This window comes from Alternaria metachromatica, assembly GCF_023757995.1.
Source record: "Alternaria metachromatica strain BMP 0045 chromosome Unknown scaffold_6, whole genome shotgun sequence".
NCBI lineage: Eukaryota > Fungi > Ascomycota > Dothideomycetes > Pleosporales > Pleosporaceae > Alternaria > Alternaria metachromatica.
This window is the reverse complement of record NW_026055497.1, coordinates 212,912-225,388: the sequence shown is the minus strand read 5'-3', so window position 1 is coordinate 225,388 and position 12,477 is coordinate 212,912. Positions and strand designations below refer to the sequence as shown.

The window sequence follows — 12,477 nt, the reverse complement described above, 5'->3', positions numbered from 1 at the left end:
ACATCCAACGTCCTACTCAAGCGATTTCACAATCTCCGCCTTTTGTCAGCTATGAAGCTGCATCTCAAGCCTCATTGTCCAACACTGCGGTATAGTCGCGGGCCTTACATATAACTGTCCGACATGCTGGACATCTGATCTCAGGAACTCCGGGATACACCCCGTTCACCAATTCATCCAAGCACCCGCGATGCAGTTGATGCGCACAGGCCTTTAGCTTTACGCACACGTTGTCAACGTCCGCGTAATCTTCAAGGCAGATTGGGCAGCGCTCGGTCGCTATTGGCGTGCTCATCACATCGCACAACCTGTCGAGATCAATGCGCGGTCCGGTCGGCTCTATTGGGACGTCCACGGCAGGGCCATTGTCGAGATGGCGAAGGATGTAGGCTTCGAGCTCTACGGTAACCACGTCGCCCATACCTGCAGGGCGTGTCCAAGAACGTGTATGATCGGGTCGCATCCCCTTCGGTGCCCCCACCATGTGCAGCTTCAGCAGGTTTGCACGTATGGTGCCGTTCGGATCTGCTTTCAATCGATCGACCTCGGCCAAGGCATAATAGAGGAAGTTGATGTACACGGTTGCGTGGAAGAGCTCCGGTGCGACAATATCGTAGAGTTCACGCAGAGGGCATTGCGCAAGGAACTCGATGTTACCCCTGGTATTGACGGTCGCCAGGGCCTCACGCACAGGCTTGGGAATGTCTGAGAAGGGATTCTGCAGCGCCATCTTCGAGGACAGAAATAGCACCTCATAGCCTTCATGTATCACCCTCCCGACCGCTTGGGGGGGATATCGAGCACGAAGGCTGTGTCGATCATCGAAGTGGTGAACGTCGATGGTGTTCAGTAAGAGCCAGAGGAAGTGCTTGATGATGTGCTCGATATCTTCCGCTGCGTACCCATCCTGGATACGTATACCGTCCTCGAGAAACCGCGTTAGACCGGGCCACATCTTGGAGTGTCTTCCTTGGAATGCCTGGGACTGCTCTTCGAACGCGGTGCTATACCAGGTTGGTGATAATTCGTTGGGCCACCAAGTTGTCCATTCGTAGTACTTCCACAGCTCTGGGCCTAGTGAACCATCAACATCGGCTTCGGAATGCGTCGCGCAGCTCAAAAGAAACCAGAGGCGGGCGCTCGCGTCGTTACTTTTATCCTCACGATCGTCTCCCGCATTGGGCAATTCACGTACGCACAGATCGAAGAATTCTTCAAACGGCATCTCAAGTAGCTGGCGCTTGGTTTCGGTAGAAGCAGCGCTGTAGTACACATTGTTGACAAAGCTTTGTTTTGTGTCGGCGCGGGCTTGAAGGTAGAATTCGCCGGTGTCGGTGAGTCGAGTATACGAGGCGCTATGTGCGGCCATACCCATAGGCTGCAGGATGTGCTTATAGACACCTGCGAAGTCTTTGACACGCGGTCTGAGCAGGGCTGTCAGCCAGGGTAGAGGGGCGGGATGCATGCCGTCGCGTGTAATTGGGGGTGGAGCATATGTCGTCATTATCGATCGTGGGCCCCTCGAGTGATAATTCAGTGGAATTCGAGTAGAATCTTGTGGTAAGAGCGAGTTTAGTACCAAGACTTTCGGGAGAAATGGGATGTAGTGGTACAATTAAGTAGGAGCATTGTGTGAAGTACGACATGACTCTTCGATGAATGTACAGTGAACATACCTTCATGTCACAGCTTTCACGGCTTCCACCAGTGAAGTTGCACCTTTTTTTGGTGAGCAAAAATGAATTGGCAAGATGCATTCAAATTGTTGCAACCATTGCTACGTGACAAGCAATTCACTCATGTTACTCTCAATCGCACTACCAGACTTCTCGCACGCCTTTTCGCAACTCCAGTATCGCTAGATATAAACGATGTCAGAAGTCGAGTTAACCGCTAGTCATGTAACTATCGGGATGCCATGGTTTAGATCTCCGCTAAAAGAATATAGCTTTAAGTATTGTTGCAGTAGACGAAAACAATGATTAGATTCTCGTGTCGGGACAAAGAGATAAAGGTGGTTCGTGGTGTTTGTCTTCTAGTGTGGTGAAAAGAATGGGTGGTTTAGCGCAACCTCAACCACTTCACCAAAGAGAAGAGATAAGTCCAATTACACAAGCATACCTTACTCTACCTACCCATTAACTAACTAATCGTCTCTTACTACTTATCACAAAGCCAAGTTGACCGGTTAGAACCAAAAGCAAAAAAAAACTCAAAATCCCCCAAAATGCCCAAACCTCAATTTCTGCCGCAACAACGACCAAGAAAAGAGCAAAAAAGATGTGTTGTGACCTAACCAGGGGTCGCTTTTGGAGGCGTCAGCGGTGCTATTTCGAACGTGTGACTCTTGCGAGTCGGGTGGAGTGAATACTTACAACCTGGAATCTCTTGATATCGAACTGAGTCGTAGTCAAGCGCCTTGCCATTGGGCCATTAGGCCAGTTGTACTGATTGATGAAGATCTGAGAAAAAGTATCGTACTACTACTTGGTGAAATTTACTGTTGCCGTCGTCAATAATCGCACAAGTTCATTTACTTGCTGGGGTGGGTGGTCGCAGTGTAGCGTGAAAGAGTTTGCGCTTGTGGTGGGGTTTCGGAAGGCTTCGGCGGGGTGGGGCACGGCAAACCTGCAATTGCGAAAAGACGCGTTGAGTTTGAATGGGAACACGAAGCTGACGCGACGCGGAGCAAACATATACATATGCACGATCATTGCTTTAGCATGAGATGTATCGCATCTGATCTCTATATTTACACTCATGAGGCTGCTCACAGATAAACGCTTAAGCCCTCGCTGCGGGCTGTGTGAGGGTGCTTCCGCCATCGGGGTACAAGACCTGCTCGTTGAAGAAGACACCACCTGGACCAGCCAGCAGGAGTACAGTCGCAGCCATGTCCGTGTCAGCACCAGGACGACCGGCAGGGTTGCTCATGCCAGACTCGATGCGGCTCTTGTTGTCCTCGTCGGAAGTGCCAGTGGTCATCTACATGGTATTAGCTCGACATTTACCGAAGCGCTTTCGGATTTTGAATTCACATACCTCACTTGGGAATACACCAGGCGCGATGGTGTTGACGCGAACCTTGGTACCCGCAAACGTTGTAGCCAGCATACGGCTCAAGTGTGTAGCCGCCGCCTTACTCGACGCGTAAGAGAACTGACCGCTGCTGCTACCCTTCATGTATCCCGAGATACTGCTAACATTGATGACTTGCGAGCTGTATCCAGGAGTGACCTTGCCGCCCTTAGCCAAGAGAGGCAGGAAGTACATTGACATCCAGAAGATGCTTCCGACGTTGGTCTTCATGGTGTCGGCCCAGTTCTCCGGCTGCGACTTGAGGAAGTGGTCGGAAATCGCTTGGGCGTCTTCCATGTTTGGCTGGCCGTTTGCGGAGAACTTGGTATTGTCGTCGCGGGCGATGCCGGCGTTGTTGACGAGGATTTGGATACCCTTGGGTTCTTTTTGGCACATCTCTTCGTAGAGGCGCTTTACATCATCCTTCTCGCTGGGTAGTGTTAGTATCGACACTCACCATGTTGATAAATCGTGTGCTTACCTGACATCTGCCTGGATGGGAATGATCTGACCGGGACCACCACCGCTGTATAGCTCCTCCGTCTTCTTCAGTACCTCGTCACGTCTTGACGTGATGTATACTTTCGCGCCGTTCGCGACTAGCGCTTGTGTGATCATCAAACCAATACCAGTTCCTCCACCAGTAACGAGAGCAGTGACGTGAGAAACATCAAAGAGCTTAGAGCCCTTGAGCTCATCGGTGTTTGCCTTGCCGCCACTCATGTTTCTGACGATTTGGTATGTAGTTCTTGGAAGAAATTGATTTGTTCGTAGTGTCGATGTGATAGATTTGGTAGCTGTGGGAAGGTTTCTCGAGAAGAGTCGGAGCATGTTGAGATATGTTTGTAGTGTTTGCGACCTTTATGTGGTTTAAAGGTGGAGGAACGATGTCACAGTCCAATGCGAACATGATGACGTTGAGACGACGCATGAGTGCTTGTAGAGGGGGTCCAATGCATTAGGCACTGGCGCGACGCGTCGATGCATACTATGAGCGCTTGGAATCATCGAATTCTGCATTCCCCATAGTAGAAGCGTACGCCACCAACATGTAGCATGCTTTAGCATCGGTTTATGCTGGTGAAGACGGCAATCACGGCTACAAGCGAGTTGAAGACCGATGCCGCTAGGCATGCAACAGTTAGACACTGGTCTGGATGCGCAAAGACGTATCGTAGATGCATCCATTGTAGTGTCGTCCTGTCTACATAAGCACAGTGCTTCCAAGCTGTCTCAGTCGCATCGCCAGTGGTCACGAACGCTTCGGTTCGTCGCTTGTGATGGCTCCGCGGATGCAGTCGTGCGATATCTTCGACGTATGGTCATGTTTGGAAGCTAGTAACGAGGGCATGACAAGGCGATACTGGCATCATGAGTACCATGAAGGGTTGAAGTCGCGAAAGGTGATGGTGTTGAGCTGCGTAACGGGAGGCCTTCCGAGGTCTACACGAGGTATGACGCAATCAAACCTCCGAATTATCTCCGCACCATCTCCGGGCAGTTGCTCATCCCCTTTCGCGCACGCTGGCTTAGAAACCGCGCATTTGTTACAAACCACCACGCCAACGACTGGCATAGCGAGCGCGCATTGTCGAATAGCTACGCCTAGCACGTAATCCTCACACTTTGTCAGCATGTCCGCGATCATTGGATGCTGAACATTAGTAACACAGCTTGGCCTCGGGAATAGAGCTATGGCATCATCGCCACAGAGATGCCGAATGAGGGGAAGTCCCGGCGGATGAAGGGCGACTTGACGTCGCAATGGTAGGAAGCATTTCTAATCGCTTAGACGTATATAACAGCATCGAAGCTGTCCTTGATCTCAACTTATATCCAAATAACTTACTACACAGCCACTGATCCAGCAACTACCATCACCATCCTCCATCTAGTCTTCGCAAACCTTCGATCATACAATTCTCATTACAACTGCGAACGAATCTAGCATACCAGTCACCAAGATGACGACCACCGCCTCCCTTCCTACACCCGCACACCAACTCTCCAACCCTACGCCCACCACCAGCGATACAACCTCTTCCGACGTCAACTACCAGGGCCTACCCATCCCCCGCGGCCCCGTCACAGCATCGCTATCCTTCTACAAAGCCCCTGAGGACGGCTCACCACCACACAACTACGTCGAGCCGCTCCCAGGCGTGCCACAACGGAATTGGGGCGACGATTGGACCAAAGTCGAACTCAACGACTTACGGGGTCAGGAGCAGAAGTTCACGCTAGACAAGAATGCTTTCGATACATACCAAAACATCAAGAGCGGGCTGGATAGAGATGGCTTCTCCGACGATGACGCTGTAAAACGCGTATACTACCCAGAAGTAGAGGAACTGCTTCTGAAGAACGTGCAGGGCGCGCAAAGAGTCCTCCTCTTCGACCACACGATCCGCCGTCCGACCGGCAACCGCAACCCCGTTCAACGCGTACACATCGATCAAACGCCCTTCTCAGCCGCCGAACGAGTCAAACTCCACCTTCCGGACGAAGCCGAACAACTGCTACAAGGTCGCTACCGCATCATAAACGTCTGGCGGCCGCTCAATGGGCCCGTCATGGGTAGTCCGCTCGCGGTTGCCGATAGCCAGACAGTGCGCGATGGAGATTTGATACCGATTGAGCATCGCTACCCCGATCGCAACGGACAGACGGCGGCTGTGGCATACAACCCGGGGCAGAAGTGGTACTATTGGTCGGGAATGACGAATGAGGACCGCCTGTTGCTTAAGTGCTTTGATAGCGATGAGAATGTGGGTCAGTGGGGTCGTGTACCGCACACGGCTTTTGTGGATCCAAGGACACCAGAGGGTGCGGTTGGTAGGGAGAGTATTGAGGTGCGAGCACTGGTGTTCGGTTGAAGCAGTCACATGTTATTAGTATGTTACCCTGTCATCGCCTCCAGATGCACTCGTAGTTGGCCGAGTAATTTTAGTCAATGATTCATATCCATACACCTTCAAGACATCGCAGCCCCGTCCTGCATCAGTACAAAGAAAACACCCCACGTCGCCTTGTATTTGACTTGCAGCACATGCTCCTCAAGTAGCTGCTTGCTTAGGATATCGAACCTCATATTTTCTCCCTGGTATTCTTTCCAGGATCCGTTCCAACACGTTCTCGCCAAGCTCGTATGTGCGGCCTTCTTCGCACAAGCGCATCTCTTTCGACCAAAATGCGGGTCGCATTATGTCAAGTGTGGACGTCTCGTCGCCTGGGCGCAATTCGAATTGCACATCGACTCGCCTTTTGCCTCGTTTTTCTTTTTTGCTGCACTTGCTCGCTAGCGGTAATTGCGTTAGTACTCTACGTTTTTGATGCTGCTTTCTTGGACCTCAGTGCTTACCTATGTCCAAGACAGCGGCTCTGAGTTCGTCAATCTCGCACTGGTTGAGTCCCCTGAAATTACCGGGTACGGGCTCGTCGGGCAATGCGAAATTGAATATTTTCACGACGCTGAACTCATAGCGAATGTGTGACCCTGTTTCGTGGGGCTCTTGTTCTTTCTGTCGGAAGCGTAGGAAGTCGGGAAAGCAATTCATGATTATGGTGCTTCTCTTGAAGGTAGTTTGTAGTGTAGTTCATATGTTGCAGTTTAAGAATGTATCTTTCTCCGAAGAAAACAGCTTTTGGTACGAGCGATGAGTCTGACCTGAGTCATTGTGAGCTGGATGTAGACTCATGTGTATCATTTTTCGTGTCTTCCATTTCTTGTGGTGGACGTTCGATAGTTTGAATGATAAGTATGGGTAAGAAGTCGTAGACAGCGATAGTAGGTAGTGTTGGTGGTGTTGGTGGAGTTATTTTGATGAGGAAATGATTGATTTTGTACCCAACTGTAAGCCTCCATTGCCAGTCAACATCTTGTCAGCCAAGTCATACGTGAGTCAACTTCGGAATGTATAACCTCTCTACGGATGCACAGAGTCTTCCGAACGGGGTAACATATAATATAAGGAATGTATTGTGAGTATTGCGTAGGTCTTAGGTAGAAACAGTGATACATACGTTCCCCTGCTTGAATGATTTTATCACGAAAGATTGCCGTCTTGAGCAACTTATATCTCATTTCCTTCTAATTCAGATTTGACGACCAGTATATAGTCTCATTCAGTTCCTCGATCACCTTTCTTCCACGTACAGTCCATTCATGTCTTTTTGCATGCACCTAGTTCGACGTCAGGGAATGCTAATTGGATATTTGCTCATCCTCACTATGACTTATTGGAGCTCTTCCATTTCTGAATCTCTCTTTCGAGTTCTTTGACGACTTCCATGCTGAGTCCGCAAGGGAAGCCTCCTTGTCGTAGCTGCATCCTCCTGGACAACCAAAAGTCCGGTCGGACGATGCCGAGCGTGGGATATTCGTTCTCTCTAATCTTTTCGAATCGGACAATGAGTCGGTTCTTCCAGAACCATTTGATCTCAGTACTGTTGTCCGCTAGCAGCGTTGGTCTTAGTGTCCGTAGTTCCTAGGCCTTTCTTGCGACTAGATGCTTACTCAAGTACTTCAAGCGTGTTCTCAGTTCCTCCATATGTGCCGCGGAAAAGTTCGGCGAAACGTCCTCTTTGGAAGTGTGCGAGTCTACGAAATGTTGGAGCACCGAGAGTTTGACTTCGAAGCGAATGGGTTCGTTTGCTTCGGGTGTCTTGTTATCCTTCTGCCGGAAGCATGCAATGGCGGGGAAGCATTTCATGATTTGGTGCTTCGTTCGAGGGAAAACTATGGATTACTTTTATCGTGGCAGTGTTTAAGAGGACTCGAATATCTTCGTCGAAAGAGACATCGTCTTTTGCGTCACCCGTGACTCTATCTACTCACAGTCATCGAGAGCTAAAAGGCAGAGTCAGACCAAATACACGTAGATACACAAAAACGAATTGAAAGAATCACTCTTGTTGGCCCGTGCACTTGGAAGCATGACTTGCAAAGCCGATGAGGACAATGGCATGTATGAGCACCTCTATACGACTACCATAGGCCGAAGGCGCTCCAAAAACTGCTTGTTTACATAGCACGGAGTGTCATGCTTCTTAACATCCTCGTCTTTGCCGTTCACTTCTCGAATCAGAAAGACTATGCCGCCCTGCGTTTTCTCTGTCACCGTGAATTTCAAACGAATGTATCTTTTGATACCCGCCCAGTTGTTTCGACTCTCTATAGCTATTACGTTAGTGACTATGGGCTGAACAGCTTATCAACTTGTTTCATCAACTTACCCAATCCATCCAACAAAGCCACAAGTGCCTTCACTTGTTTGCGGTACCAGAAGGCAATAAAGCAGCCTCGTAAAGTTCTGAAGAGTTCGGTTCGCGACTTTAGAACACGCTCGATATTGGTAAGGCGAAATTCAAAGACGAATGTAGGTTCTTCCGCTTGTGACTCAGTCTCGTCATCAGAGGAGTCCGGTGTTTGTGGGGTTGGCTCTGCGACTCTTCTGGGCATCGTGCGAGAAATGTAACCAGCAGCGGCAGCCTCTTGCCTGGAGGAAGGTTTCAGAAAAGACATGATGGTGTACAAGCGTGAGTGATAGAAGAGGTGCCCGTTTTGTACTAGTAGTGACTCAACGAGTAGTCACTGTATTGACTCATGCGCGGGACGTGAGCACCGTATAACAGCTCGTTGGTCCCCAGATGGAATGCTATTAACCTACATGCCCACTGTAGCAACCTATTGCGAAGGTAATTATTTGTGATCTTGGCACTATACGATGGTTCGATCAGATGCATAGAACGTCAAGTGAGGAAGCAACTGAAGGGTAATTATGAGTGAAAGATGAATGTGTAGTCTTCCTAAGGATCTCGTGATAACGAGGGCGTGCTACTTAGTTTGCGCTGGAACAAACATTGTGAGGAGAAGCATACTGTGATTTTCTAGGTATCAAAGGAGTGTGGTGTGTGTCGCTGATCATGTTGGGGAACAGAACCCAAGACGTGTTGAAACGTCTTATTCGAGAACTCTTATACTGACTGTTGAAGTCTAGTACAACTCAGTGAAGCGTTGTTATTTAGTAGTCGTCCCCCCGAGAGACAACTTCTTTGCAGTTGGGCCTGAGCAAAACAGTCTGTGAGGTATCGAGTCAGTCATGGTCCACTGATTCCAACGGGCAATTACTCACATGCTCAAACTGCGCGATGAATGAACCGGGAATATCCACCAGCGGCGCATATGCTTGAATAATACCACTGTTCACCAGCGTTCGCATACCGAGGTGGTATTTCTCAACACCTGGCAAGCGTTCAAGCTGACGGCGGGCAAAGACCAGAGTCCCGAAGTTCTCATCGATCGTCTTCAATAGTGACTTCGCAGATGAATGATGGAGGCCGGCAGCGCTGACGCCCTCGTTGCGTCCGTAGCCGTATACGCCAACATCGTCATGAAGGTATGCTTTGCCGGTACTGCCGAAGGTCTCAATCGCGAAGATGTCGCCTTCTTCCATACGCTGGGAAGTCTTCGTCTTGACGAAAGGAACTTGCTTGTCGCCATGGATATGGTAGCGTAGGATGTTATGGCCGGTGATGTTACGCACCGCCTTCACGGGGATGGTCTTCCCGTTGAGCTCCACTTCGTAACTTTCCATGACTTCTTGAATCATCTCACTAATGTGATCGATCCTTGCGTCGATGCCTGCTTCTTTCAAGCCTGTATTGGTAGCCGCCTTGACAGAAGCCAGTAGGTTGTCATAGATCGGGTTGGCAGCCACAGTGAAAGCGCTATCTACGATCCTGCCGTTGACATGCACGCCAAAATCGACCTTGAGGACGTCGTCGTTTTGAAGGAAGACTTCCTTCGCTCCCGCATTAGGAGTCCAATGTGCGCCGATATTGTTCAAACATAAGCCTGTTGGAAAGGCAAGACCAGCGTTGAGACCATCTCCAGTCTCAAGACCCTGGTGGCCAACAAGTGTACGAACACTGTCGTCAATTTCTTCGGCGATGCGGGTGAGAGACGCGCCGGGCTTCGCGATAGTCTGTATGTACTGGCGCACTTGACGGTGAACTTCAGCAGCCTTGCGATAGTCCTCTAGGAAGTCTTCATCCATGTTATCCACAGCGGCCAGATGACGAAGCTCTCCAGCAGTGGTACGCTGAAGGTTCTCATCCTTGATGGCATACTCGACAGTCTGACCTTGCGGGTATTTTCGGTCCTGGTACAGATCGGCTAGCGGCACCCTTGGAGGCGCTGTCTGTTGTGTTGGTGACACTTTCTTGCTCTTCTTCTTGTTGCGCTTTCTTCTCTTCTTCGCGCCTTCCCATTGTCAGCTCCAGATCGAAGTCACGTGATCTCGGCTCACCATCGTTGTTCTTCACGTCAGCTCCAAGCTTCGCGATATCATCGTCGTCGTCTCCGTCTTCATCCTGCCCTTCGAGTACGCCTGGAAGCAGTCCGCTAGCGGCTGCTGGCTTGGGAGGGTTGATGATAGCGATTGCAGCGTCCGCCGACGACCCTGTCAGCTGTCAGCATGTGTCTTCTCAGAATCGCTTCGATCGCGCTCACCGTCTGGGCCTTGGCGATGATCTTCTGGAGACTTTGACCCCATGGTTGCTTCGGAACGATTCTCATCAAGCTTCCGAGATGGTGTTGGTGTTGGTGTTGGTGTCTGAGTTGGTGGTCAATGAAGCGGCGCGGAGCTACCTGGGTGACACGGCGGGGCCTGGGCGGGGCGCGCAACACCGGTGTGCCTTTTGCACTATCCCGTCCTGCCACCAACACGACGTCGCACAAGACCAAAATAAATTCCTCGCCTCAATCAGAACTACGAACGAGACCGGGACTCAGCCTCGCACTGCCGAAATTGTTCGTTCCAGATTTTGACGCTATGAGAGGCGCATCGAACCCGGACGGCCCCTTCTCTTTGTACAGTGGTACTTCGCACAGCAGCAGAGTACAATTTCCGTAACAAGCACGACATTCACGCAAGAGTATGAGGCGACTGCCATTGTTATTGTTGATATGGCCATGTCAAATGTTTCGCAGACGCGATGAACGGATGGAGACTATCCGCGCATCCTATGTGACCTGGAGAATTCCACCAACTGGCACTGCAGTGCATCCTCGTGCTGTTTGCAAGCCTTGGTCGATGCGCAGTAGCCCCACTTGATCACCCCTCTGATAATACAGACATTCAAGACTGAACCCCCGATCTTACTTAAAGATCACCTGGGCAATGATACCCCGGTGGTGGACCTCGAAGTTGCCGAACCCCCAACAACAGCTTGTTCAATGCTTCTGGAATTGTATCGCCCACTGCTGCTGCACTAAGTGGCTGCCCATCAGCTGAAGATACAACACACGCTTGATATCTCTGGGTTCCCCTAAAGCGGTGCACGTATTCCCGTTCGACGAGCACCTTGAAGGCATTGAGTGAATTCCCCGACGAATTTGGGTCCCAGACACCTGCAATGCGACACAGCCTTCAGTCAGTAGAGTTCAGGTAATCGAATTAACGGTGTACCTACTGAGAATCTCTTCCTGTATACCCTTGTGCTCAGGACCCAGTCTATCAATTGATTGCCATTTGTGAAACCTTGTCTCGGTCCGCCCAGTCCCGGCGAAGATAGTGCAGATGCACTGCCACATGGCGAATGGTACGAGTTTGTATACGTGGTAAGTGACGGGATCTCGAGCGCGGATCTCTAAAGAACGCGCGCGAAGAGGTACATTCAGAGCACTACTCTATATACTTAGCGTGAGTCACATTTAGAAGGCGAAGCATTTGACCACCAGGGCCATCCCAATCCGTTTGGCGAACGGTCGCAAAAACACAGCCGGTAGGCTGGTCAGGGAATTGCCAGTGATTAGCCAATATCTACACCTTCGATGGCCTCCCACAGCTGGGTACTTGTCACACCAACCGGCATGGTCAAAGTCTGAGGAACGATCGTTATGTGCCCTTTGACGAAGCGAAGGTTGCGCCGTGCATGCAACTACGGCCCAGCACCGAACGTCTACCCTAGTAGATGAAAATTCCAAGGCTTTTAACGTGTAGCAGAGCAGCTGTAGGAGGCGGAAACAAATCGATTATGCTTGGTAACATGGACAACTCAGTAGCGACCGCAAGCTTGGTTTCCAGATGCCAACGAGAGAGACTGGGCAGCGAGGCGTGAAGATCTTTGAGCATGAAGGTCTTCATTGTCCTGATGGCATCTTTCATATTCCTGGAGGTAGTCGCGGTAGTCTTATTCGATGTTAAAACCGTAAGCAGCGTATACTTTTGTGATGTCTGGTTGTGAGAAGAGCATGAGAGGAAGGGACTCCCAACACGAAATTGCCGAGGATGACTGTTCAGGTGTCGCCAAGACGTCGCACTTGTCGTACGAGAACGCCACCGAAACCAATTCTGACTTGTGCAACCACCCCTCTGCACCGCGCAACCATCACCA

General features: G+C 50.4%; 5 protein-coding genes across 5 annotated transcripts; 1 reads left to right on the top strand and 4 right to left on the bottom strand.

The window, feature by feature from the left end:
* Window positions 1-12: 12 nt before the first annotated feature.
* On the bottom strand, window positions 13-1,465 carry J4E83_003641 (uncharacterized protein; the record flags this gene model as incomplete). The annotated part of the gene is made up of 2 exons (XM_049330575.1): window positions 13-33; window positions 230-1,465. 2 exons carry the CDS (start codon window positions 1,463-1,465, stop codon window positions 13-15), a joined length of 1,257 nt encoding a protein of 418 aa, XP_049189992.1.
* A 1,319-nt stretch (window positions 1,466-2,784) lies between these two features.
* J4E83_003640 (uncharacterized protein) lies at window positions 2,785-3,801 on the bottom strand (the record flags this gene model as incomplete). The annotated part of the gene is made up of 3 exons (XM_049330574.1): window positions 2,785-2,985; window positions 3,043-3,508; window positions 3,560-3,801. 3 exons carry the CDS (start codon window positions 3,799-3,801, stop codon window positions 2,785-2,787), a joined length of 909 nt encoding a protein of 302 aa, XP_049189991.1.
* A 1,241-nt stretch (window positions 3,802-5,042) lies between these two features.
* J4E83_003639 (uncharacterized protein) lies at window positions 5,043-5,954 on the top strand (the record flags this gene model as incomplete). Its single annotated transcript, XM_049330573.1, has 1 exon — window positions 5,043-5,954. One exon carries the CDS (start codon window positions 5,043-5,045, stop codon window positions 5,952-5,954), a length of 912 nt encoding a protein of 303 aa, XP_049189990.1.
* A 1,353-nt stretch (window positions 5,955-7,307) lies between these two features.
* On the bottom strand, window positions 7,308-7,790 carry J4E83_003638 (uncharacterized protein; the record flags this gene model as incomplete). The annotated part of the gene is made up of 2 exons (XM_049330572.1): window positions 7,308-7,534; window positions 7,595-7,790. 2 exons carry the CDS (start codon window positions 7,788-7,790, stop codon window positions 7,308-7,310), a joined length of 423 nt encoding a protein of 140 aa, XP_049189989.1.
* A 1,311-nt stretch (window positions 7,791-9,101) lies between these two features.
* Window positions 9,102-10,634, bottom strand: J4E83_003637 (uncharacterized protein; the record flags this gene model as incomplete). Its single annotated transcript, XM_049330571.1, has 4 exons — window positions 9,102-9,158; window positions 9,213-10,342; window positions 10,389-10,541; window positions 10,592-10,634. The coding sequence occupies 4 exons, from the start codon at window positions 10,632-10,634 to the stop codon at window positions 9,102-9,104; spliced, it is 1,383 nt and encodes a 460-aa protein (XP_049189988.1).
* Window positions 10,635-12,477: the final 1,843 nt, after the last annotated feature.